The sequence below is a fragment of the Rousettus aegyptiacus genome, unplaced genomic scaffold (assembly GCF_014176215.1).
Source record: "Rousettus aegyptiacus isolate mRouAeg1 unplaced genomic scaffold, mRouAeg1.p scaffold_m13_p_14, whole genome shotgun sequence".
NCBI classification, from domain to species: Eukaryota; Metazoa; Chordata; class Mammalia; order Chiroptera; family Pteropodidae; genus Rousettus; species Rousettus aegyptiacus.
In genome coordinates, this window is record NW_023416289.1 from 3,214,007 (window position 1) to 3,239,903 (window position 25,897).

A 25,897-nucleotide genomic window follows, 5' to 3' on the forward strand; every position below is an offset into this window, starting at 1 on the left:
AGGCGGCCCTCCTGGCCCAGCGGCAGGGCAGATTCGGCGAGATCGCGCACGCAAAGCACGCGGCGCGGGACGAGCCCCCGGGTGCTGGCGTCACGGGCACCTGCACTCACACCGAGGGCCAGACCTCCCCGCCGCGGGTGCTGCCACCGGAGCTCAGAGCCCCGGGCAGATGGGGGGCTTTTAAAGGTGAGCCTAGCTAACCCCACACAGCTACCGGAACTCATAACCAAGAGGAAGCTAGCAAGGACACAAGACTGGTCACATGCAGATATCAAGGCACTTTCTTACAACAGAATGTCAGCTAGGCACGAAAAATGTTTCATATTCATTGACAAGCGGCACTAGTTTGGGGAAAAACGAGATAGCAAAATAATGGCAAATACTTTCATGGCACCTGCTATGAGCCAGGGACTATTGTAAGTGCTTTATATGTACTAATTCGTTTCATTTTTTATTGTAACGTTACGAGGCGGGTACTTTTATTGTCCCCATTTTGTAGATGAGGAAGCTGAAGCAAAGAGAGAGCGGAAATAACTTGCCAAGGTCACATGACTGGGGAGAGGGATCAGAGCCCAGGCAGGGCAGGGTGGCTCCAAAGTCTCCTTCCTTCCCCACTGCCTCCCATGGGTATAGAACCATGTCACCCATACACAGCAGGAAGGAATTTTAAATTAATATTAAATTAACATTAATACTGCTTGTGGGATTGTAAATTAAGCTTTAATTTTCCTACATGAATGATATTTATTAAGTCGCAATCTATTCCTACTTTGGTATTTAAAACGTATATTCCTTTTGATTGAAGAATTCTATTTCTCGAAATTTATCCTCAGGAAATTATAAAAGAGATGCCGGCAAAGACACATGAATAAAGATGTTTATCTACGATAACAGGAAATTAGAACCAAACTGAATGTCCAACCAGGGGCTGGTTAAGCAAAACGTGCTATCTGCGCATGGCGAGAGAATGGACGTCCCCGCGGTGAGGCGGTCACGGCCCACCGAGGGGCGAAGGGAACGGAGAATAGAGCCGCAAACGCGCGAGGAAAAGGGTGGAGGGAAAGAAAGAGGCGCTGGCGGCCGCCCCAGGTGCCGAAACGGTCTTTCTTATTTGTGCTGTTTTGGAAGCTTCCGAGTGCTCTGCCTTGAGTGTCTATCACTCCTATAATAGTAAAAAAAAAAATGTTATTTTTATAACATCGTTGTCACTATTACCCCACTCTACTGTCAGATCTGAGACGACAGAATCCCGGGGAGTTTACAGCGCCCTTCATCGTGATCCTCAGGAGAGACAAAGCAGGGTCCCACTGGCAAAAAAAATAATAATAATAATCATCCTCCCATTACATTAGCTTCTACCTAAACAGCCAGCCTCTGCCAGATGTATTAGGAGAGAGTCAAGACGCAGAAAGGCTTGGCTTTGCCAAGACGTGGACTTGGCTTTGCCGGCATCTCTTTTATAACTTGCTTGAGCCGGCACCTCCAACGTCTCTCCGGCCTGCCGGTAACGGGAGCGCAAGAGATCGATCACGTAAGGATGTGCAATTCAAACATTTACTTTTCAAACATCTTCAGAAAGTTTATCATACACAAACAAGCGCGGGAGACAGGAGAAGGGTTCAAGTTCAAACCAATACATTTGCCCAATGGCTCCGGGGAGAAAAGCGAGCGTCATACAGTGAGTCCACCACGAAGGGCCATGGCGGTGGTTCCCGTTGGCAGCCGAAGAGCGTGCCTGGCAGGACAGACCCTGCGGATTTTGGGGGTGGGCTGTGAAAAACACAGAATAAGTATAAGCGGGGTCATCACAAGAGAGAGTAAGATGCCAAGTGAGCATGAGCATGGCCTGCACTGGAGACGTAATTCAAGGAAAACTGCCGAAAAATATGCCAGCGATGCCTCTTTCCGACAGTTGATATTTTTTCAAAACATTTGCCCATAGGGGAAGAACACTACCCTCGACCTGTCTTGAGCAGAGAAATCGAGGAATGCTAATTGAGTATCTACTATCTACATGGCAGGATGCGAGATAATCGCTCAGAGCAGCAAATCTCCCAGCTCCTCAGGACCAAGGATGGGAAGAGAATTCTCAGGATACCTGGTGTGACCGCCAATGCCTGGGTATGAACAAAATCATGTGATGAGAGTGTATTAGGCACCTGTTGGGTTCCAGGCACAGAAAGGGAGTGAGCACAGCCCTGTCCCCAGACAGGCGGATGCTTGATGGCATCAGTGTGATAAATGCTGTCCCTGAGGGCATTACGGGAGCTACAGAAGCTAGAAGAAAATGTCACCTCCGGCCGAGTCTCAGGTCTCCAAGAGGATGGAACACTGAGCTGAGTCTGGAGCGGTAAAAGGGAACTCAGGGGTACACTAACGGTGTGGGGTGCAAGGAGGAAGCCATGACATGGGATTCACGTGGACAGGGTAAGACTTGAGGCTGGAGTCCCTGTAAACTGGACTCAGGAGTGTGGCTTCAACACACGGCCCAGTGCGAACTCACAGAAAGACACACACATAGCAGTGCAAATTCACACAAAGATGCGCGCGCGCACACACACACGTATGAGAAACACCGTGTGAACAGTTAAAACTATCTCTTTAGATGATCTCTTGGCACCAAAGCAAACCAAAAGAAACGCAGGCACTAACATCACAGGACAGGATCAGCTGTCAAGTGCTGATACAGATAATCCAGCATCAGCTTATGCTAAAAATGTCTTGAAGATTATCACGAAAACTGAAACGCCAAAATCAAAAGATCCTTGTAGAACTTACAGTCACCTTGACTCAATTTTGAAAACCCCCAGGGTCTGTGTCCCTAATTCAAAACACATCCTGTGGGCAATGAAAGGGTTTAAGTATATGTTTGGGGTCGGGGAAACCACAGCGGTGACCGGATTTGATTTGCAGCTTCCAGAACACTGACCTGGTGTCACGGAAAAATGACGCTGAAGCAGGCAGCAGGGCCTGGAGCGAGGGCACCGCCGCAGGGGTGACCAGGGGTCCAGGGCGACAGGGACTCAGGCCTGAGAGGCGGCGAGGGTGGGGGAGAGAGGCTGCGTTCCCCGGGCACTGTCTGCGGTCCAGGCCGGAAGCGCCACTCTTTGGAGACCGTGAAGAACAAGAAGAAGAAGATGCGGGAGTTAGAGACCCAACGACACGTGAGTCTCACCGCGGATTTAACGTCACCGCGCGGACGGACAAACTGACGAAGAAAAAGTGGCATGTACAGACATGTTTTTCCCTCGAAAATGAAGGAAGTCCTGCCATTGGTCACAACATGGAGAAAGTCAGAGGACACTGAGCTGAGTGAAATACGCCGGACGCAGAACGATACCACACGATGCCGCGTATATGAGGAACCTAAGCCGAGCTCACGGGAGGAGGAAGCAGAGGGCGCGATCCGGGCTGCGGGGGCGGGGGGGGGGGATCCACGAGGGAGGCTGAAGGGGACGCTGTTCCCCTGCTGCACGACACACAGGCCACGCCGCACGGGACACCTAACAACTGTGTGGAGAGTAATCTTATGTTAAATGCTCTTATTTTCAAAAAAAAAAAAAAAAAAGGCGGGGGGAGGACACGTCTACAGGTGATGGATGAGTTCAGGGCATTGTATACGGTGACGGCTTCGTGGGCGTATACTAACCTCCAGGCTCACTAGGCTCTACACGTCAAACACACACAGCTTCTTTGTATGTCCATCACGCCTTCACATAAACAAACATGTAGAAACATATACGCATACAAAAGCGAAAAAGAAATAGCCCATCAGAAGAAGGAGAGTTTGATGAATGGCAGATTGTAGCTCAGAGGAAGAGCTCGCGCCCCACGGAAAGGGCTTCAGGGCGAGTGAGAACTTAAGACTTTGAAGCTTGGAGAACCGTGGGACGCGGTGGTCATGGGAGTCCTGCCTGCGCGGGCGAAGGGCCGCCAGGGGCGGGAGCGGAGGCCCCGCCGGCGCTAGCGCGAACAGCCCCGGCTCACACACCCAGGGCCCCAGCAGGGCTCAGCCTGCCCCAGCCGCCTCCACCTCCAGGCGCCGACAGGCGACGGCATCTTCGACTCCCTACAGGTTTTACTAGGTTTGTCCAAATCTCAGTCATTCACATGCAACCGTCGCCATTTTTGCCAGGTTCTTATATAGCTTGTACTATTATTATTTACTTCCTAGTTTTAACAACTGACTTCCATTTTAATTTTAAATATTTTAAAAGGAAACTTTGCATGGCCAATAACGGAAAACCGACATTACTTGATTTAAAAGTGTCACCTGTTATAAGGGAGTAACTGGAAAACTATGGAACTCAGATTGAAGGGTCTTCTCCAGAACAGGCTTCCACTCTTTAGAGGGACCCAGAGGGACAGGAAGCTGAGTGCGCTGTGTACCTGGAACCGGATCGTGGGGTGGGGAAGGTGGTGGCTTGAGGGGTGACACTGGGTCCACTGTAAATACGTGTATATAGATAACAGCACGGTATCAACACTAAATGTCCCAATCTTGATAACTGCACTATGGCTAAGAGAATAATGTCCTTACTCTTGGGAGGTAAGAGCTGAAGGATCTAAGTGTGAAGAGCACTTACTGCAACTTACCCTCAAATGGCTAAACCAAAAAGTATGTACCTTAATTATACACATATTAAGCAAACCAGACAAAAAGCCAAGAGTGGCTGAATGTGTGTGAAAGCTTTATGGGTATGTATTGTAATCTACGATTTGTCTTAGGTTGAAAATTTACGGAGTAAAAACTATTACAAAAGATGTGCATCTGCAGGCCATTAAGTACGGCCCTGTGACCACGGCAAGCATGTGGGAGCTGCTTAGTAAACCTTTGCTGCTGGATAAACTATTGTTAATAAAAAGGTGTGTCCCTGCGTCCCCAAAATCGTCTCAAATAGCACCACTGGCCCACGTACCGCACTGGGGACCCACTGTGTCCAAGGACAGGGGACTGAGCCAGGAGAAATGACTCAGAGACCAGCCGTGGAGGCTGGGGCGTGCCTGGAACATCCTGAAGTGATGGAAACATCTACCCCTTGTTTTGGGGGCTAGGTACGTGGGTGTGCGCAACCGTCAAAACTCAGTAAAGTGACACTTAAGACGCTACGCTTCGGTTAAAAGAGCGGACGGCCCGACATGCTGAGTCGGGCGAGAGCCATCGACGGGCTCTAAAACACTTACGTGAAGTCACTGGGGGCGGGATACTTGCCGAACCCCAAAGTGTCACGCCTCGAGGAGAAAGCCCGCCTGCTCCACTGCCGCCGCCGCCGCACCCCCGGCGCCTTCTAACACGCGTGACACCTGTGAACTATCCACACCGAAACCGTAGGACACGAGTCTGATCGAGCCTCTCGACCGCAGTTCAGGATGCGGAGGAGGGACGGACAGCACGGGGAAACCACCGGGCCGGTCCAGAGCGCAGGCCATTCTGGGAGACGAGCGACCCGGGCTCTTGTCTGGGGGGCAAAAAAAAGGGGAAGGCAGGCGGTTCCCGATGAAAGGAAACCAGAGACACACAAAACCCAAACGTAATGCAGAACCCGAATTAAATCCCGCCTTTAAAAATGGCCGTAAAAGCATTCTTGAGGCAATCAGGAAAATCTAAAAGTTGGAAACACAAATTAGATGTTATTATTATCATTATTAACTTTTAGGGTGTGATAACGGTGTCATCGTGTAAGAGAATGTCCTTGTTCTCGGGAGACACATGCTAAAGCGTTGACAGGCGAGAGATCACGAACTTTCAACACTTTCATGGCCGAGAAAAAAACTTTATTTACACAGACGAATGTACAAGTTAAAAAATGACAGAATTTTAGCAACTGTCGAATCTGACCACAGAATATATGGGTATTCACTGCACTATTCATTCGGATTTTCTATATATTCAAAATGTTTTTAAAGTACTAGTAAAAAAAAAAACAAACTAGAACACAGTAACATTAAAAGGGGCCTAACTGCAATGTGGTCCCCAGAACAGGCTCTTGAAACGGAAAACGACATTGGTGGGGGAAATGGTGAGCCACGGTCCGCGGCAGGGGTGACGCCGCTGACCCCGGGAGCCCCCGGGAGCCCCCGGGAGCTGCACCACGGTTACCGACATGGCGACGCCCAGGGAAGCTGCACGGAGGGAGCCCCTACACCATTCTGTGAACCCCCTGTAAATCTAAAACCATCCCCAAATAACGAGCTTTTTAAAAAAGGGGGCGCCCTACGTAAAAGCCGAAGTTTTAAATTGCATTGTAACACGTATATCACCCAACGACTTCAAAGTCCAAGGCCTGTGACGACGACCTTCCACAGAGCTGTAGTTTGGCACAACGTGAAGTTTCCCCAGGGCCACGTGTCACAGAAGGGATGCCACATCTGTCCCCACCGTCTGTCCCCAGGCTGGGTCCTCAGGGGGCGGGACGTCGCCGCGTTGTCCTGGCTCAGCAGAGCCCTCCCGAGTTCAGCAAGGACGCCGCCTGCGCACACGCTGGAAGAGGAGGGACACGGCGGCATCACCCTCCGTCCCTCCCCGGCCCACGGAGCGCCCGGCCCGACCCACGTCCCCAGCTGCGCCCACCTCTGCAGGCTTACGCCGACCAAGTCGCGGCAGACATCTGCGCGAGTCCCGTTCAGACTCCCGTTCCTCCCATCTCGTTTACTCCCGGCAACAGCCCTCATCTTATAGAGGACGACCGCGGGACACCTGGCCACACCGCCACCTTCGCTGCGCCGCAAACACCTCACCTGCGGGTCCCAGCGCCTCTCCCTCCAAGCGCCCCAACGCCTGCTTCCTCCGAGGCCGGCTCTTCACTCGGCCTTTACGACTTCACCCCGGCCTCACACCAACCAGTGAGCCCTCGCCCCTGGATGTCCACAGCCCTCACACTGTGACAGGCAGCGCCTTTGGTCAGCGGGAGGGCTGCCGATGGGAGGCTGTGGTTGGGATCCAAGCAGCAGCCGTTGATAAGGTTCGCGTGCCACTGGGACCGTGTGCCGGCCCAGAGCAGAGTGTGAAGGGGGTCACGGGGCTGGAGGGTGGTCTCGGCTCCGCCGGGTACCGTGGGACCCTGGGCAGGTTAATCGCCCTCGGAGCCTTAGGTGGCGCCAGTGGGAAATGGGGAGAGTCGCGGCCACTGGCTCACAGGGCTGAGTGAGGCCTGACGGGAATTATCTCAACGTCTGGCCCGTAACGGGAACCAAGGCGCGGTAACCGTTATCATCACACAGACGGTCCCCGCTTTTAGGATGGTCCAGCTTACGACGTTTCGACCTTGTGGTGGTGTGACAGCATTCAGCAGAAACCAGCAAGGTCAGCTAAGGCGTTCAGGACGTTAGGTGTATTTCTGACTTAGGCCATTTTCTACTTTAGACACGTTGATCGACACAACCCCGTTGTGAGCTGAGAGGCAGCTGTACTTTGCACAGGCTTGCTTCGTGTTTTCATTTTTGCTTTTTTAAAAAAGCTTTCTCCAACTATTAGTCCTGGAATTGGGGGCTGAGAGGGGCCTCAGAAACCATGGAGGGCCATTTTAGGGGTGAGCAAAGTTCTCGAGATTCCCCCAAAACGCTGTCTGTGGGACGAGGACCTTCGGAGTTAGACACATCGTCCGAGTCTCCAGGCGGTGGGTGTCGCTGAGCCACGTTTGTCCCATGCCCTGCCACCACTTTTACAAATGTACATCTCTCATACCACAAACACAGCAATGCACACCCTGCGGAAGCACGTCTGGATAAGAAAATAGAGGGCTGAAGCTTTAAAATGGCATTAAGTATCATGAAAAACGTCTCTTTCACGAAGAATAAAGAGGGACAAAGGCTCACTTCCCAAACAGCTGGGCTTCAAGCCCAAATCTCAGACGAGAACCTGAGTGAACTCAGAGGACTGACTCCTGGCTGGAGATGCAGCCAGCAAAATGCCTGCCCGGCCGCCTTGCCCCCGAGCCAGAGTGCACCCCAGCTCTCAACCACCACCGTGGCGGACCAGCCGAGGGTCTGCCCGTGTGCCCTGGTGGGTTTGGGGGCGGCCTGGCGGGCTCTGGCCTCACCCCTCGCAGCCACACAGCAGGCGAGGCGGCACCAGGGAAGATGGGAATGGGCCCGGGCTGCACTGGGAAGGGAGGCGGAGAGACGGCCTCTCTTCCCGGGCAGGCTCCGTGCCAGGGCGGGCTACCAGCCGGTCAGTACCTCGCATACGACAGGTCAGACCCAGCCTCCTGCCAGGCAGGCGAAGGGCTGCGCCTCCCTGGGCCGCGCAGAAACAAGGCGTCCACTTCCAAACCACCTCAGGGAAGCGTGGGCGCAGATCAGATGACATTCGACCTCGAAGAAAACACTCGCCCTGCCAAGCTCTGCACCCTGCTGAGCGGCCAAGGTGCCCCACTAACGCCTCCCCAGCCCTCATCGATGCTCTCCCCTACCCAAGGGAGATGACTCCCGGGCAGGGGTTTAGTGACCTCGTGTGTGTGTGCGTTGTGGTCACCTTCTGCTTTTACAGCAATCGACAATGACATCCATTTATGGTGGAAATACAGTCCCCTTTTTAAATACATTTCCAGCTTTAAAAAAAGAGGAAGAGGGAGGAAAAGACTATAAAATAATAGATTTCTACATGGTAGAAACACAATACACTTTCCTGCCTGTCGCTACAGCTTCCTGATGCCGCCGACAGCCGAGGAGCGTGCTGCCCATGGCGGGGGCCGCTGGCCGTCTGTGACGACTGTGCGACGACAGGCATGTAAATCAACTTAAGTTAAATTAAAAATTCAGTTTCTCAGTGGTATTACCCACATTTCAAATGCTCAGTAGCCGCAGATGGCTCTCGGCTACCGTACAGGACAAGGAGAACATTTCCACCGTTTCAGGAAGTTCTACTGCACAGTACTAACCTAGAATGCAGCTCGCAGCTCACCGGGCTACTCACCTGCTGGTAGCGCTAAAAGGCCTGGCTTCTCCCCGAGAAGTGGACGCTTGCCGGGCTTTGGAGGGGTGCACCCCACAGGAGCAGTCCTCTTGGAAGGGGCTGCTGGAAGCGGGGGAGGGGGAAGTAGACTTTTGGGATTGACCGGTCCTGCAGAGAACAAAACCCAACACGTAAACAGGAAGACAAGCGATGAAGCCCGTCCCAGCCGCTCTCCCCGCAGGGGCTGAGCGGGGAGCACTGGACCTGCCACGCGCACCAGGCCCGCCCTCCGCTCCTGGAAGCTCTCCCAGGTCCTCTCGGGGCCCAGACTCTGCCTCGGCGGTCGCCCCGGGGTCAGCAAGCTGGTGTGTGCAGGCCAGATCCGGCCTGCTGTTTCTTTTGGTATCAGCTGCCAGCTAAGAATGGTTTTCTCATCTTCAAATGGCTACATTTTTAAATAGTTATGCAAGTATTGACATAATAGCCTTGAATTTGCTTCTTGGTCCACAAAGTCTAAAATAAAATATTCACTATCTGGCCCTTTAAGGAGACGTCTGCCAATCCTCGGTCCAGCCCACGCCTGTCTTGACGTCCTGGTCCTCCACCCCCAATTCTCACGACTGGGGTTTGTCCCAAACACTCTGTCTTGACACTTGCAACACATTTTCTCAAGCATCGAGGCAGTGAGGTTCCCAGACAGGTCAGAAAGGCAGAGCCGCAGCAGAGCGAGGTGCCCTGCTCCAGGGGAGGTGACGCCCGCCCACCCAGAGCACGGGCCCGCGGCGGCCTAGCTCCCTGTCCCGTCCGGCTCGCGCAGACAGTCTGCCTGGCATGGGCCTCGCCCTGCCCAACAGGACACTCCTCAGTCCTGGCCAAGTCCCTGAGCGAGCACCCGGCCCTCTTTGAAGGTCTGAAAAAGTTTTGTTAAGTTAATGGCAAAGTGAGAAAAAATTCAGAGCGAAAAAATTTCTTCCTGGGCCCTTGTCCCATTCATTCATGCCCTTCTCAGAGGTGGGTGTACGGGAAGCGGCCGGGCTGGGGGAGGGGGAGCCGGTGCGCGGAGCGGTGCGAGGCAGCTCAGGCTCAGGCCGTGGGGGGCAGAGAAGCCGCGGGCCGGGCGCGCACGCATCCAGCGAGTCGGGGGTCACAGGGCGGCGGGGCGGGAACGCTCGGCCTTGGGCTGTGCGGCTTCCCTACACCACCCCGCGCCTAGCGCCATGTCAGCACAGCCACCAGGGCGTGGGCACGGCCCCTCCCTGCGGGTCCGCGCCGCGTCCCTGGACACTGTGCCCACATGGGCATGGCCCCTCCCTGCGGGTCCGCGCCGCGTGTCCCTGGACACTGCGCCCACATGGGCACGGCCCCTCCCTGCGGGTCCGCGCCACGTCCCTGGACACTGTGCCCACAGCGAAGGCCCTGGCTGCCAGCACCCCGCTTGCGGACGAGGCTGAAGCCGCACGAACGCACCCCGGCTCCCGATTTTATTTAGGACCCCGGGAAAAAGCGGGCCCCCACGAAGACGGCGCGGACGACTTCCTCCTTGACTGGCAGACCGCGAACGCCTGTCGCCTGGCTCCTCTCTGCTCCCACTCCAGGCTCGCAGGGACAGGAGGGGAGACAGGGGGACAGACGCCTGGAGGAGAAACGAGGGTGCCGTGACTGGGGGGCGGGGGGCTGCACGCCGGGGGCCTACGGCCTTCACCCCCAGGGGCACGGGAGGCTCAGACGGCAGGACCCGCGGAGGTGCAGGGGCGTGCGGGGCCGAACGCCGGGCCTGGCTGGGAGCCCGGCCCCCAGGGCTCGGGCCCGAAGCTAGTCAGCTCTGGGGTTCCCAGCGAGGCAAGCTGACGGAGCCTCCTTCTTGTCTTCGGCTGACCGAGCTGGGTTCCACGTCACTGACGACGGGGGAAGTCCACAGTAACGCGACCCCACGCCAGGCCCCGGCCAGAGACCCTTTAGCAGCGACTGCGCAGAAAAGAAACCTGACACACACTCCCGAGTTCCTAGCGCTTCCTACGACGACTTGGTTTGGGTCGCCCCACCGGCGGCCACAAACCTTGGGAGAAGAGCCCCCTTCAACTTCTCCCTGTGTTAAAACTCTGGCAGCTCGTTCAGGAGGAGTGGCAGCCACTGAGCCCCCGAGTCTCCCTCCTGGCTCCTGACATCCAGACGTTCACTGAACACGCGTAACGGACGCTGCCCCTGCTCCGCACCTTCCTGCTTCCCCGGGGAATGGAGGAGCCGCTGGCACACCCCGCTCCCGGAGGGGCATGCTGACCTGGGGGCGGGAGGAGACCTCCGGGCCTATCCCCTAACAAGGGGGACTTGGCAGGGGCTGGGGCAGGAGGGCTCAGGAAGGCCCTCTTTCCGGGAGTTGGAAGGAGCGGAGGCGGCTTGCCCATGATGGAGGCGGTCCTGCCTTGAAATGACGCATGGTCACTGCCAGTCAAAGTACTTGGTGTCTCGAGGCCTGGAAAAATGGAGAAAACAAATGGTCAGCAGAGGCTGCTGCCGGCCTGCAGGCTGCACGGAGAACAGAGGCAGGTCGAGGAAGACCTCGACTTTTTCTGCCACGGAGATTTCTATAGTCGGAGAAACAGGAAGGCAGCTGGACGCGCTGTGGTGATCGCGTCACGGTCTACGCGAACATCAAGTCGTCGTGCCGTACACCTGTCACTAACGTAACGTTTTATGTCAGTCCATCTCAAAGAGACGAACCTGCTGTTTTAAGTTTCTGGGCTCCCTCCCCACTCCGAGAAACTGCGCACAATACGAGTGCACAAAATTAAAACATTTTATGAGGTGAACGATTTCTTTAAAGCTTCGCTGCCATCCTATTAATGTCAGCTACTTGTTCCCATATGGGACGAGTGATGATTATTTTTTCTTAACTACTTACAACTAGCAGAGTGAAAAGTTACTGCTTTAAGGACCTCGCTTGTGCCTGGAATGATTGTTAAAATCTCCAAGATTAGGAACTGCTTCCAGTTTACCAGACGCTTAAAAATGGAATCTTACGAGAGTCTTGATGAACAGAAAATGGCAACTCAGAAACAGAAAAATAAACTGACAGCACCTGGACCATCTCTACGTGTCCATCCATACAGAGAAGTCATCCTGTGCACACACTAAAAGTCTGGTTTGAAAGGAAATTTAGTTTTGGAAGTAGCATTTTGGTCTACGAACGTTAAACATTAAGATAGAGTTACCCTATCTGGACCATGTCCAACTCAGATACCTTTGTATTACAGAGGGACGTTCTCGCGACCAAAAACTTCTTTTCTTTTGTACCATCCATGGCTTTGCAGAAAAGGATCTTCTGGGGTTCGAAATGGGGAAGGAAAAGGGACTGTGCCAAATACCTTCCAGCTGCCCTCTCCTGGTCTTCAGGTAGGCGATGAGCAAGTCCAACTCACTCCTGTGCAAATGTTTGCCCTCGTTCAACAGGAAAAGGAGATGCCGCACGCCCGCGGGCACGGGGTAGCTGGTGAGGCACTCCCGGGCCAGGAAGTCATCTACCAGCTCCCCGGCCCTCAGAGCGATGCCGGCATGTTCCTGCTCCTCCCGTTTGGCGAACAGTCTCCTATACGCCTTAGCCACCAGCACCAGAGCGTCCTCCAGCGGCATGTGACGATGCACTAGGGACAAGAAAGAGTCTGCTTTACATCGAGCGGGTTCCCGAGTTCATGTAAAAACACATTTACGAAAAAGAGGGAAAAAAATCAAAAAATAACACAGTTACTCTAGCTACATGTTGTTTAAACGGTCTTTCCGAGAGAGAGAGAGAGAGAGAGAGAGAGAGAGAGAGAGAGAGAGAGAGAGAGAGAGAGAGAGAAGGGGAGAGGGGAGGGGGAGAAAGAGGTGGCGTGTGTGTCGATGAGCATTCTATGGCTACACAAATGCAGCCTAAAAAAAAACACAACTTCAACCATCACGGCTACTCAAAGTTAAAAACAAACATACAAAAACTAAAAGTGAAGGTGTTTCATTTCGTTCCAGAAATCAGGGCGTAGAGCTTGAGATGCGTGCGACTCGCAGAAGCGGCCAGCGGAGGCGGGAAGGGCGCCCCCAGGAGCAGAGCAGGGGTGAGAAGAGGCTGAGGCGGGGCTGCGGCTCTGCACTGTGAAGCCCGAGCGCCGACCTCTGACCTCTGAACTGCGTGCACGCGACAGTCTGAGGAACGGCAGGCTGACTGGCGGCGCGGGGCTCCCGGGCTGTCGCCGTGGCATGGGGAGTGACCCTCGTCCTCTACGTGGCTCTGCAGCCTTGGGCTCAGGCCTGTGGGGTCTTAAACGTGTCAGGCCTTTCCAGCTCAGGTCGGGTGTGCTCCGGGCCCTCACTACCACATATGAAATAAATTCTAGACACCAAGAGCAGCTTCCACATAACTTAAAGGCTGCAGTCGGCGCATAGGTGTCTCCTGCTCTCTCCTGGGTTACTACTGAGAATAAGGCGTAATAGAAGTTTCGTTGCGGATGGGCGGCCCCTAGCCTGTCTTGCCATATAGCACCAGCTGCCAACAAATTCAGGACCCAAGGGGCAGCACCACAGAGCTATGACAGAGGTTACAGTGTTTGGCCAAACTCTTAAACTCTGTTTATTAAGGTTACATTCAGAAAGAAATGTAAATATATATTTGTCTTCGGGTGCTGAAATTTCATTGTTTGCCTATTTTAAATGTGTGTCTTGGCACAGAAGCAGCTCCACACACTTCTGAATGACGGCTGCATGCAAGGTACAAAATAAACCGTCCGCTATAAAGCACCATGAAAAGGAACCGGCTAAGATTAACTTTGCTAAAATACATGTAGCTTATAGCATAAAACAGTGTTCTTTTTACTTATGATCTGACTTCAATAATTAAATGAATGGACGAGAAATGAAGCATGTGCCTTTTAATACCATTCTGGGCATGAAAACGAAACTATCCTTTGGATTTGTAATATGCTATAAATAGAGTCTGTGCTTTCTTGAAGCAGTGCTCTTATAAAAAGGATTTCAGCATTTGATAAATTACTCCGCCTGCGTACTTTAGCGAGAATCTCCGAAATGCCCTTGCATGGAGGTAAGCACTGGTGACCGGAAGTGCTTAGCCCTTTGCACAGCCAGTTGAAATTACACTGATCCCTACTCCAGGGATTTGTTAATTGATAGTGTGCGTTTTCCTCTACATTTTCAGAACTTACGTATGACATAAACGTGGTTTAGTCTTATTATTTATGTAAAATAAATTAGGCATTTTCTGTGCTTAGAAAAACCATAGTTTCATACTCTTCAGAACAGTGCCGAGCAAGAGCTGGCCAGGGGGGTGTGGGTGGCTACAAAAAGCCTAAGCTAACGCAATGGTCAGAATGTAAGATGTCCCGGCGTCCCCAACCGACGGGAAGCGAGTGGTCGTCACCGCTGTCCCTTCAGATACAACATTATGGCTGGGTTAGAGGACTCCGATCCTGCGCTGACTTCTCTCCAGGCTCCAGAAGCCACAGGCAGGATACAAATCCAGCTACGAGTGCCCCACATGGTCTCTGCCCAAGGGAGAGGTCTCCGACCTGGCAGTGGAAACCCTGCACTGCTCAGGACACACGGGCTGGGCCGACTGGAGACGCCTGCCTGGCTGCTGCTCACCCGGGCAGAGACGGGAAGCAGGGCTGGCCTGACGTCTCGTACGGTGCCTGGCACAGAGGAGGATCTAAGTATTTCTAGGTGGAACAGAGATGGCACCAAGAACGTCTGCACAGACGAGAGGACTAGAACAGCCTGGCTTGTCTGGTGTGACTCTGGGTGAGCTGTGAAGGTGGCCGTCTGTCCACAGGGCAGCCCCTCCTTAAAGCAGCAGCTCTGACCAGGAGGGAGAAGGTGAGGGTGGCCTGGGAAGTGTGCATTTGCCTACGTCTGTGTATTTTAGGGAAGAAAAAAAGAGTTCATTTCAGTGTAGTCTCATGAGCCCAAGAACAATGAGATGTTAGAGACATTCTTGAAAAGGCAAAGTTGGCGAGAAGGCTGTCTAAGAGACTTCAGGAGATGATGAACACAAAATCTTTTAGGCTTAACATTAAGAGTAGAAAAGATGGTGGTGAGATCAGATCAGAAATTCTGCACAGGAAAACTGAATTGGTTACGTAATATTCTGGACAAGATGTTTTGGATTCTTAAGTCAGAGATGATAAAGACGATTTCAGTTTCAATTGTCTAATACACAGCGCTCTGTGACACCCATTCCAACAAGGAAGCCACTTTCCGCAGTTAGACCCAGTTTAGAAACTGACAAATGAAACCTGCAAAGCGTACCAGCACATGAAGAAAAAACATTACATTTTTAAAGCAGGACCTATTTCAAGTGGTCATTCTAGACTGAGCTGAACTTACCTTTCATGGACTCATGAAGCGTAATTAAGGTGCAAGAAGAAAGTCTTACATTAGACTGCTCGACGAGGACACAAAACGGGGAGCCGTCGTCCTTAACTTCCTGCAGGGCGCGCGCGAGTCCCGACTCGGAGGTGAGGTGAATCATTTCCACCACGAGGCCGTGATCCTGCAACCGATGGCCTATGACTGTGGCGTATTCCCTTAAACACACGCGTGCACAAGAAAAAGGCGGGTTACTGCCATCGAACATAAGGAAAAAATCCGTCACCAAGCACTTGTTCCACAGATATTTGATGCGTCACAAATTTAAGTAAGTGGTAAGATACTGTATTTTTTACTGTATTTAGAGAAATGGAAGATGTTACATTTTTTTTTTTTTTTCGAAAATCGTATGTGCCCTACAACCCATTTCATTCTTAGACTTGCTGAAGACACTCGCAGCTGTGTCAAGTGAATGATGGGATCAGTTATGAGCAGCGGAGGCACCGTTCTGGAAACGCAGTGCTCTCACATGGCTGACTACGTGCACCACTTTATAAAGAAAGCAGAGAAGTCAAAGTCACGTTTTTGTGTGACATGATACACTGGTTAAGGTCCATGGTGTGGCCGGCATTTTTCAAAATGGAATCATTCAAGTGTTACTTGATAAAGTCATTTCAATTTAAAGACCGTAAAGAAAAATTAAGATTGTTTTAAAAAACAGATGAGACCACCGTCTTCAGCAAAATGAGAGGCTGCTCACTTACAATTAGCTCTGGGGCAGACCAATGCTCGCTGAGGCTACAAACACCGAGACAGTCCTTGCTAAAGAGTAAATGGATGATACCGGAGTTAACGGTCTCAGTCAGCACCACTCGCCTCACGGCTAGCAGTGGATCTAAACCAGAGTCATCTCGTCTACCTGCTCGGCCTTGCTCCGCGGGTCCTCGAGAACCGGTCCAAGGCCTCTCCCTTGGGTTTCTGATCCCGCTCCTGCCCAGTCCTTGCTCACACACCTGCGGAGGCCCCCTGCCACAGCTTCTGTCCTTGGCTTCCGGGCCCGCTTCAGCCCATCCTACACCTCAGCCTCTGAGTCGTCTTGTTAAAGGTACCACTTCCAGAAATGCCACAGTAACTGCTCAACATCCTAAATTCTTACTCTAGCCTTCAAAGTCCTGGCAAGATGGGGCTCCAACTGTCTTAACAGGTTTATAACGTACTGCGTTTCACGCACCTTCTCTTCCCTAACTTCATTTCCTGTAATCCTGGGACAATCGACTCTCTGTACTCTCCTTCCAGCTGTGCCTGCCCTGCTGTCCTGTTTGCGAGACTCAGCGGCCCTCACCTCAAAGGCCCAGCCGAATGACACTGTCCCCAACACCTCCATGATCCACCTGCTCGGGGCCCACGCGGTGCCCACTGTCCCCCGACACCTCCGTGATCCACCTGCTTGGGCCCACACGGTGCCCACTCTCCCCTGACACCTCCGTGATCCACCTGCTCGGGCCCCACACGGTGCCCACTGTCCCCTGACACCTCCGTGATCCACCTGCTCGGGCCCACACGGTGCCCACTCTCCTCTGACACCTCCGTGATCCACCTGCTCGGGCCCCGCACGGTGCCCACTCTCCCCTGCGTGCGCCCCGCGGAGAGCGGGGACGGCTCTGCCCGCTCCGTCCTCCCCCTGCTATCTGCGGGCATGTTTTATGTCACTCGTCTGCCTGTGGTATGAACGGGAACTGTTGCTCATCTCCGTGCCCCTCGCCGTGTCCAGGGGAGAGCTTTACGTACAACAGGTGCACTTTAAACGTGTGCCTGTGAATTAAAAATTAACGTGATGGCAGGAAAATGCTTCTCTGGCAATTTTGGAGAGTATAGATGATTTCAGAAAATAAATTCAAGAGGAAAACAAGAAAAACAAGACATGGTTCATGTTTGCAGAGTGACAATCCATGAGTTAAAATTATCACAAAAATAATTCACATATGATTTAAAAATTCATTACTGTTTTAGAGTATAAGGGAATGAATCGGGCAACTAATTTATCACTACAAATCTTTCCAACAGCAAAGCGACAACAGAGCGAGCAGCCTGGCAGAGTCTTAGGGCTCCCCAACTGATGCAGACGGCACGTGGCAGAGGGGGTCCCAGCCTGCACCCAGCAAAGTCCTAACCCACGGCAACATGCCAGAACATGGAGCGCTGCGCAGAGGCTGGGGAGCCTCTCTCCAGATGAGGGGGGACAAAAGCAGCCATCCCAGTGCTCCTCGCATCACAAAAAGCTGCACTCAGATTCATACCCGTCGACCTGGCTCTGGAGACGGGAAAGCGGCGAGCGTCACCGGGTGGTGCGGGCCAGCTGGCAGCTGGGGTCGGTCGCGCCTCTAAGAGGAGCGCGAGTGCTACCCGTCGGGTGCGACGCCTGCCGGGAGCGTTGAGAAGGCGAAGCTCGTGGACGATGAGTGCGGTTTCCCGGCTGGTCGGCGCAGAGCGCTGCACCAACACGGCTGAATGTGGAGGGAAACAGAGCCGCTGTGCAGGCCGAGTCGCTGCTACCTCTGGGCTCCACGTCGGTTTAAATTATCACACGGTCACAGCGTCCAGAGCACGGCGGTAGTCCTTCCGGTCTAACGCGAGGGGCTGGCCTCTCCCGCCCTCCGCGCCGTGGCGGACCCCCTCCTTCCTGCACACTGTCTCCCGAGGCCCAACCCGCGTACCCTCCAAATGAGGTGGAGCTATAATTTTGCTTCCACAAACTCTTACAGTAAGGATGCTATCTACAAAAGAATTAGATTTCAGTAAAAGAAATACCGCAGGATAAAAAGTCTGTCATTTTGAGATGGCAAATTTTCACCTAAAGTGAGAACAACTACGCTGCCTTGATGCTGAGCTGCTTTGCACATGCCGGTCTCCTGCTCAGGAGTTCTCAGTGCTCGTCTGTCTGGGTCCTCTGCGTCACTCAGAAAGGAACCCAGAGTAAGCATGCATGACCCCGAGTGACCGCGGTCCGCACGCCAGGCTCTGCGAAGCGCCACGAAACCCGACCTCGCCCGGAGACACAGTCGTCACCACACACTAACGCCCGTCTGCCCTCAGTGCCGGCCACAGCGTGCAAGTCCAGAGCGCCGCGCAGACCCACGGGCCGAGCTGACCCAGCCGGAGGGCGGGAGCCCGCAGAGGACCCGGCCGCAGCCGCGCTGAAGCGCCCACGTGGGAAAGAGGGGACGGGCGCCCGACACTGAAGAAGAAACCAGCGTGGGCGGAGACTGAGAGGAATTCAACGGCGGCGGAGAAGGGGGCGGAGCATCCTAGGGTGGGCGTGGGCGGCGGGAAGGCGCGCCGCGCCAGACGGCGATGCCCCCTGCGGCATCCCCAGGGCCTCGGACAGAGCCTGGCGCAGGCCGCCCAACCCCGAGAACAGCTTTGGATGTTCTGTGATTATGAAACTGATAGACGCTCACTGCCGAAAACTCGAGCAACACAGAAACGCTGAACGTGACAGTGACCCTGAGAAATCTCCCGCCCGCGGGACGGCACCGCCACCAGGCCCAGGCCGGCAGACCTGACGCCGTAATTCCTGTGAGCCGTGACGCGGCGCTCTAACTCAGCACTTCGGGACTCTCAGCTCGCAGGGACGTCCGTGTCTAAGGCCGACGCCTGTTTGGTGGGTACGCGCTCTCATGTGACACGCTAAAGAAATAAATCTACCTCTGTTCCTTGTTGACGGAAACAATAATGCAATCTGAAGGCCGCTCTTGATCCCGTTCTTTCTGAACCATCTGATAGAAGTGCTGGAAAAGCCCCTCTTTCCAAATGTCCCAGCTGCTGGCATCGTCTGAAAAACATGGGTATTATCATGCCCTTGCAAGGCCCGAAGCAGTCACTGGAGTGTCCAGAGTTTCCTGCAGAAAACGTAAATGAAAGACAACACCCCTCCAAGGGACAGACAGCGAAGATTCGGCAGACTCTCCACCGGACCCTTACCTAGCGGAGGGTGCTGGCACCGGGCACGGCGAGCGTCGCTCCCTTTGGAATAATCAGCCACATTCCGCCATAACTCATCGATGCTGTTGGATGCACGAAAATATGAGAGTTGGTACAAACAGTCTCCCTCTCACTGTGCCCCGAAAGCCGAAAAATAAATCTCAGATCACCCGGGGCGACGCGCAGGCGCCTCAGTAAGGGCTGCGTCTACTTAGAGGGGACGCGGCGCTCGGGAACCTGTTTCTTGTGTTTCTGGGGTTCTCTGCCCTTCCCCACTCGCATCCTCTCCCCTGTTATGATGCAAAGGACTGTCTGGCGCCACTGATCTCTGTCACGTAAGACACAGAGGGAGGGAGAGAGAGGGGGAGGGAGGGGCTGATTCGCACCTTAAGGTGTTTATTCTAAAAGATACAAGGTGATTTTACAAGAAGTGTTCATCTTTTAAAGAAGGGTGCTTATCTCTCGAGGTCTTTGTTGGATGTGGGTAAAAAACGAGTCCACAAGATCCGCTCTCATCGCTCCTTGCTGAAGGCGCAGGTGCCAGGGAACCCATCGGCCGCGAGAGCGGCCCCTCTGCTGGGGCCCCGCACCAGGCGGGGGCTGGGCGCACGGTGCAGCCTGCACCAGGCACCTGCCGCGGCTCACCAGCATCCAGACGCCGAGGTTTCTGTGCACAAGGCATGTCCTGCCAGGGAGAGAGCCACCTGGGGGCAGGCGGCAATCGGTTCTTTCCTCACCAGCGGCGACATGCTGCCTGGCAAAGGGCCAGCACCCACTCGTCAAGCCACCACCAGCGTCCGCCCCTTGGCTCTGCCCGTACGACTTTCGTTCCGGTGCTTGTCCACACCGACCTCTGGGCAGCGCGGAGACGCAGCTCTGGACTTCCAGGAGCGAAGCCCCTGCCAGAGTCCGGGCCGGGCCTGACCGACAGGCGATCGCGGGCTCGCCCACGCAGGCTGTCTTTGGCTGCGTGTCTGCCGCCGACTCCAGACGCCCCTCTTTGAGCCGCCCGCCTTCTCTAACCCTTGCTGGCTTCCCCTCGGCCTTTGCATTCTTCCTTTTAGTGAAGTGGTATGGAAACTTCGCTGCCACCACCCTCAGCAGTCAGAGGGATCGGGAGGTCCCCAGGAGCTGGCAGCTGGCCATCGGGGAAAGGCCGTATGGTGTTGAAACTGGAGCTGCCTGGGCCGGGGTCTGACCTCCGCCGCTTACTACCTGGGTAAGCCGGGCAAATTACTTAACATTCTGATGCCTCGGTTTCATCACCTGTAAAATGGGGATATTAGGAGACCCCCACCTCCAAGCGTTGCTACGAGGATTGAATGAGTTAGTACAGGTGCCTGACGCAGAGCGGGCCCTCAACAGATGTAAGCCACTGTTATCCATCTTTGTCTTCAGGTTCCTCTCAGATCCGGGCTAAGGAAATCTCTCCTTCAGAGGCATCTGAAGGCTTGTTCTCAGAAATGTTACCTGAGAGAAGATAACCCCCACTATCAGTCACCCGAGTCGTGTCCTGCTCAGTGCCTCCGCAACTGAGGAAAGCCTTTTTCCATTTTGAATTATTAATCTGATCAGACACAAATCTCATCTTTAATGTGGGTGAGAGGCCCTGTCATAACAGAAGGATCAATTCAAACACAGTTCAAGGAAAACCGCTTTTACCAAAACTACAGAGGCAGAGAATCCTGAACCGCCATGCTGATGTACACATGTAGTTGCTGAGAACGCCGCCACTGACCGTGGAAGAGTAAACGAAATGAGATTACCTTCAAAACGGTTTCCTTTGGAATACACTTTGGAATACAACACAATGGTCAAAACCAGGAGGACAAATAGTCCTCCAAAATATACAGGCGAGTGAAAGGAGCAAGTTCCAGAACAACACACCAGCGCGAGCCATCTAAGTTAAAAATGGGGGGGGGGGGGGTCGGGGAGGGATGGAAAAGCTTTGAAAAGGGGTTTTTCACTTTTTATTATCAGACACTTTTACATCTATTTAGTCATTCCTTGGGTTAAAAAAAAAAAGAATTTTTTTTTTTAAGAGACATGCTCAGCTCTGGAGTACCGATTGTCTCCTAATACATTTGCATCTTTGCGCATATACCGATGGTTAGATGGTGTGGCGGCGTGGAAGAAAGGGGGACCCACAGAGCGGGTCACCCGCGTGGGGCTTACTGCAAACCCCGCGGAGAAGAGGCCTGAGTGGCTGGGTCCTTTCGGTCTGCAGGTCTCTTTTAGCTACTCGAGTTCAAATGACTATGGAAAGGCAAAGGTTAAAGTGGAAGGGCTCGATGTGATTGAGCTGACCTGAGGGACTCCCCAAAAAGCAAATATTAATAACATCAATTTTAACAAACACATAAGTCTGCACAGTAAGAGCACATCTAAATTACGCCTAAAGCTTTTAGCAAATTGAGCCACAACAATAAAATTTTACCTTCGCATGTCTTCCCCCTCCTCTAAGCAGCCCTCTTGGGGAGAATAAGAAGTCGACAGAAAAGGTTTATATGGCTTACTGCTAAAAAACCAACAAAGACAAAATTACACTTAAGAAGAAATTACTTCCCATGGCCCATACATTGGTTTCCACAGTTCTGGTACCCACTAAGGCGATTAAATCTTCAGTTAAACTGGGGTTTTAAAACGCGAACAATGGCTTTTCTCAGAAGTTTTTTTCCAGAACCTCTCCTCTATTTTGTAATGCCTATTTCTATTTTTGTCTAGTTGTCTGCTCGACTGTTTCTGCAGTTGACAATGGAAGGCACAGCTCTGTTACAAGGAAGACCGTTACAAACTCACAACAGAAGGGGCTTCAAGCTAACGAACCTGATTTGCCCAACTGAACTAAACCTAAAAGTATGCGAAGCTGAGAGTGTGTGGTAATTATTTTTTAATCACTGTTTTCTAAAGCTTCTCTTTGCTAGACGCTGCACTAACATCACCATAAATTTCTGTGGATTATCTGCCACCTTCACTGTATCTGACGTGAACTCCACAATGTGGCTTATGAGACAAACTCCTAAACGACGCGTGCGCATCGATGCCGAGGGTGCAAGGTCCACGACGAAGACCACTGCGAATGTTTCCGTGACGTGTGCACCTGACGAGCGGACATCCCCGCCTCACTGAAGAGCCGTGTGGTTAACACACGACGTAGATCTACGTCTAAGACAAAAACAAAGGGCAAACCCTAAGAAAACACCTGCTCCAAACTGTTAGCGGAAAGAAACGAGGGACCAAACACGTAAACTGCTGGATCTGGACGGAGAGGGTTAAAGAGTTGTTAGAAAGCTCCCCGTTCCCAAAGAGGATAAGGAGCGCAGATGCTGACTGACCCTCTTCCCGACGATCCCGGCCAAGTCTGAAGGCCACGAGAAGGAATAAGCAGATGGCTCAACGCGAGCGAGTCAAAAGGAAGTTGCATTTGCCTTCCTCGGCTTCCTAGCAACTAGACCGACTGATGCCAAGAAAGCCAGCCGGCTCTAAGGAGAAACGCCCCAGGATATCGGAACCCGGCAGCCGGGCAGAGGAGGAAAGGCCTCCAGACACCCCCACCTGGCCAAATGAACCCCGTGCCTACCGGCACCCACACTTCCCGCCTCACCGGGGCCTCCGCTCCCGTGCAGTTCCAGCTCCAGCCGACCTGGCCGCGCTAACGCCAACCACCTGACCACGCGGGACTCCTTCCAGGATGACCCTTCAAATGTCAGTGGCCTCAGATGTGCGGTCTGGCCCAGCCAGCAAAGGATAGCTCCCCCCTTCTCCACCGAGGGCAGGCCCACGCGCTCGCCAGCTGGACAGAGGGCCTGTGAGCAAACACTGCGGCCCGGCCGAGAAAGGCGGGCACGTATCCAGGCTCGGGGCGCAGAGGCTGAGAAGCACCCCTCCTTAACAACGACCGCTGAGTAACCTGGAGGCTGGGGGTTCCCAAACCGGCTGCGTGGAGGAATTACACTCAGGCAGGAGTCGCCTTTGTGGAAGTCGCGATACTACACACATGAACTAGATCCCTCAGCAGTGCAAGTGGTCAAAGGAAGGCTCGGACATTTTTAAACGCTGCAAGGTCACCCTGTGCCCTGGCGATGCCACTGCATTTTGCCATATTCTCTGCGGTCTCCCCGTAACTCGTGGCGCCCATTAAAACTTCAGTTCTTCTACTCACTTAGTGGGTAGCAGGTCAACCACGCTCAAACGGAAAACAGAATTTATAATTACAAATACATCTTGGGAAATTAGAATAGTTTTCCAGGAGTTCAATGAAGATGTTTTCGATGTATTATATTTGAGCCTCGTAACAACCGTAAAGCTGGGTAATATCAACCTCCGCACACGGTTGGAAAATAGATGAGGAAACAGGCTCAGATCACATGACCTGCCACGCTGCCAGCCTGTGCTCATCAAATCCAAGCACGTCTGACTCTGAAACCCAGGATGCTTTCAATACCTCTCAGCTCAAAACTCTGAGTTTAACCCAGGAAGTCTGTAAGTAAAAAAAATCAGGAAAAGCAATGTAAATACAAGTAAAAGATAAAGATATTAAGTCATCCTAAATTTTTATGGAAAGTAAATTAACAAAGGCATAAAAAATTCTCACTTGATAACATAAAGAGCTCGAGGGAGGGCTCCCGGGTGACACAGCTGCCCGCCCACGCCTCTCCCGGCCGTGTGACAGCTGGCGAAGCGGCTTCCGCCACATGCTGGGCGGCCCACCCAAGTGAGAGCGATTCGCAGCGGAAGCCTCAAGACCCACGTGGAGGAACCGGAACTCTCCACGCGCTGGAGGGAACGTAAAACGGAACAATCCCCTCAGAGAAGTCTGGCAAGTTCCAAAAAAAGTAAAACACACATAACCCAGCCCGTCCGCTCCTAGATATTTACCCAATAAAAATGACAGCGCGAGTCCACACAGACTGAACAGGCATGTTCACAGAAGCGACATTTGTAACGGCCCCAAACTGGAAACGACCAGCAACAGGTGGACGGAAAACAAACCGCGGCATGTCCACGCCTCTCGGCCCGCTCAGGCCGTCCCGACAAAACCCCACAGAGCGCGTGGCTTAAACGACAGGAGTCTATTTTCTCAAGCGTTCTGGAGGCGGGAAGCCTGGCATCAGGATGTCGCGTGGGGGCATTCTGGGGAGAGCTCTTTCTGGCCAGCAGACGGCCACCTCCTTGCTGTGTCCTGACATGGCTTTTCCTCTTCTTATAAGGCCACCGGTCCTACCAGATTAGGATCCCACTCTTGTGACCTCACTTAATCTTTATTACCTCTTAAAAGTCCTGTCTCTAAATACGGCCACCCTGGGGGTTAGGGCTTCCACAGAGTCGCAGGGGAGCCCGATTCAGTCCACAGCACCGGATAAGGGAACGTTACTCAGTGACAAAGTAAGGTGGTGGTCCCCAACCTCTTTGGCACCAGGGACAGGTTTCGTGGAACACAATTTTTCCACGGACCCAGGGGGATGGTTTTGGGGTGATTCAAGCACATTACATTATCGTGCATTACATTATTTCTACTATTGTTACACTGTAATGTACATACAATGAAGTAATCACACGACCCACCGCAATGCGGAAACACTGGGAGCCCTGAGCTTGGTTTCCTGCAGCCAGGCGGTCCCGTCCGGGGATGACGGGAGGCAGCGACTCCTGAAGTGTCCAGTCTGCTCCGTAATCTCGCTGTGGCCGCTGTCACTGCTGAAATCCCTGCTTCGCAGAGACGGGGGTTGGAAACGGAAGCGGCCTTTCCGTGCTTTGGTGGCAATCAGAATATTCTGCCTTGACTTTAATCCAGAATGTATGGAGACCTGAAGTTGTCTCAAACGGACTTTGAAGGCCACTGTCATTTGCAGCTGATCTTCTTCCAGCACGGACAAAGTTGATTCACCTGGCTCATTCACAAATGGGTTGTGGATCCATTCCTCCCCAGTTCGGGGGGCGTTCGCGGTTGGGAAGTCATGCTCTGACTCTTGTAAGGGCTGAGAACGGTGACCACGCACCAGCTGGGAGAAAGAAGGCCCTGGCGCAGTCACTTCCAAATCTCCGCTAATGTTTGAAACATGTTGAAAATCCCAGTGTTCATGCATAGTCCCCATGTCCCCAGCTTGGCTTTGAACGCAGCCACTTCACCTGCCGACTTGAACGCAGCTGCTGTTCTCCCCTGAAGCGACAGACTGAGTTGGTTAAGCAGGCTGAATATGTCGCACAAGTCAGCAAGTTTTGTGACCCATTCTGGGTCACTGAAACGTGCTGCCAGTGGTGACTGTTTTTCTAAAAGAACTCTCCGGGACAGCACTCTGGCCAGCGGCCCACCTGCAGAAAGCCGCCTCACGTCTGCGTGGGAGGAGATGGTGCGCTCTGCGTCCATCTCCGCACAGAGCTGCGCGAACGGACGTGAGTGAAGGGCACGTCCTTTGGTGTGCTTGGCCATTTTAATCAAATCCTGCAAAACGTCAAGTTCAAGTGACAATTTTCGGCGAGTCAGCATTTCTCTATGAGACACAGTGTGCAGACTCACATTCAGAAGCGACCTCGCTGGCCCAAGGAAACTCTGGGAGGTGACAGCTGTGCTTCATTACCTTGTTCTGATCTGACAGCCATATGTCAAAGCTTAAATTGTACCTTTTAAATATGCAGTGTATTATTATATATCAATATTCCACATCGATAGTTATA

The 25,897-nt window shown here is 53.0% G+C and overlaps 1 protein-coding gene across 8 annotated transcripts in view; it reads right to left on the reverse strand.

Annotated features, from left to right (window-relative positions):
* Nucleotides 1-330: 330 nt before the first annotated feature.
* Nucleotides 331-25,897, reverse strand: part of LOC107512255 (nuclear receptor coactivator 5-like) — a 45,532-nt gene continuing 19,965 nt past the window's right edge. For 4 of the 8 annotated variants that reach the window (XM_036231249.1, XM_016147618.2, XM_036231247.1 and 1 more), the window contains 7 exons: nt 19,223-19,305; nt 18,947-19,073; nt 15,260-15,459; nt 12,256-12,531; nt 11,172-11,363; nt 8,915-9,061; nt 331-1,162 (listed from right to left, as the gene is read on the reverse strand). In XM_036231249.1, coding sequence (XP_036087142.1) covers nt 933-1,162; nt 8,915-9,061; nt 11,172-11,363; nt 12,256-12,531; nt 15,260-15,459; nt 18,947-19,017 — 1,116 coding nt within the window. In that variant the 5' untranslated portion in view covers nt 19,018-19,073; nt 19,223-19,305 and the 3' untranslated portion in view covers nt 331-932. Of the gene's footprint in view, nt 1,163-6,391; nt 6,482-8,914; nt 9,062-11,106; nt 11,364-12,255; nt 12,532-15,259; nt 15,460-18,946; nt 19,074-19,222; nt 19,306-25,897 lie in introns of those variants that run through there. The other 4 variants (XM_016147620.2, XM_016147619.2, XM_016147621.2 and 1 more) reach the window with 4 other exon arrangements.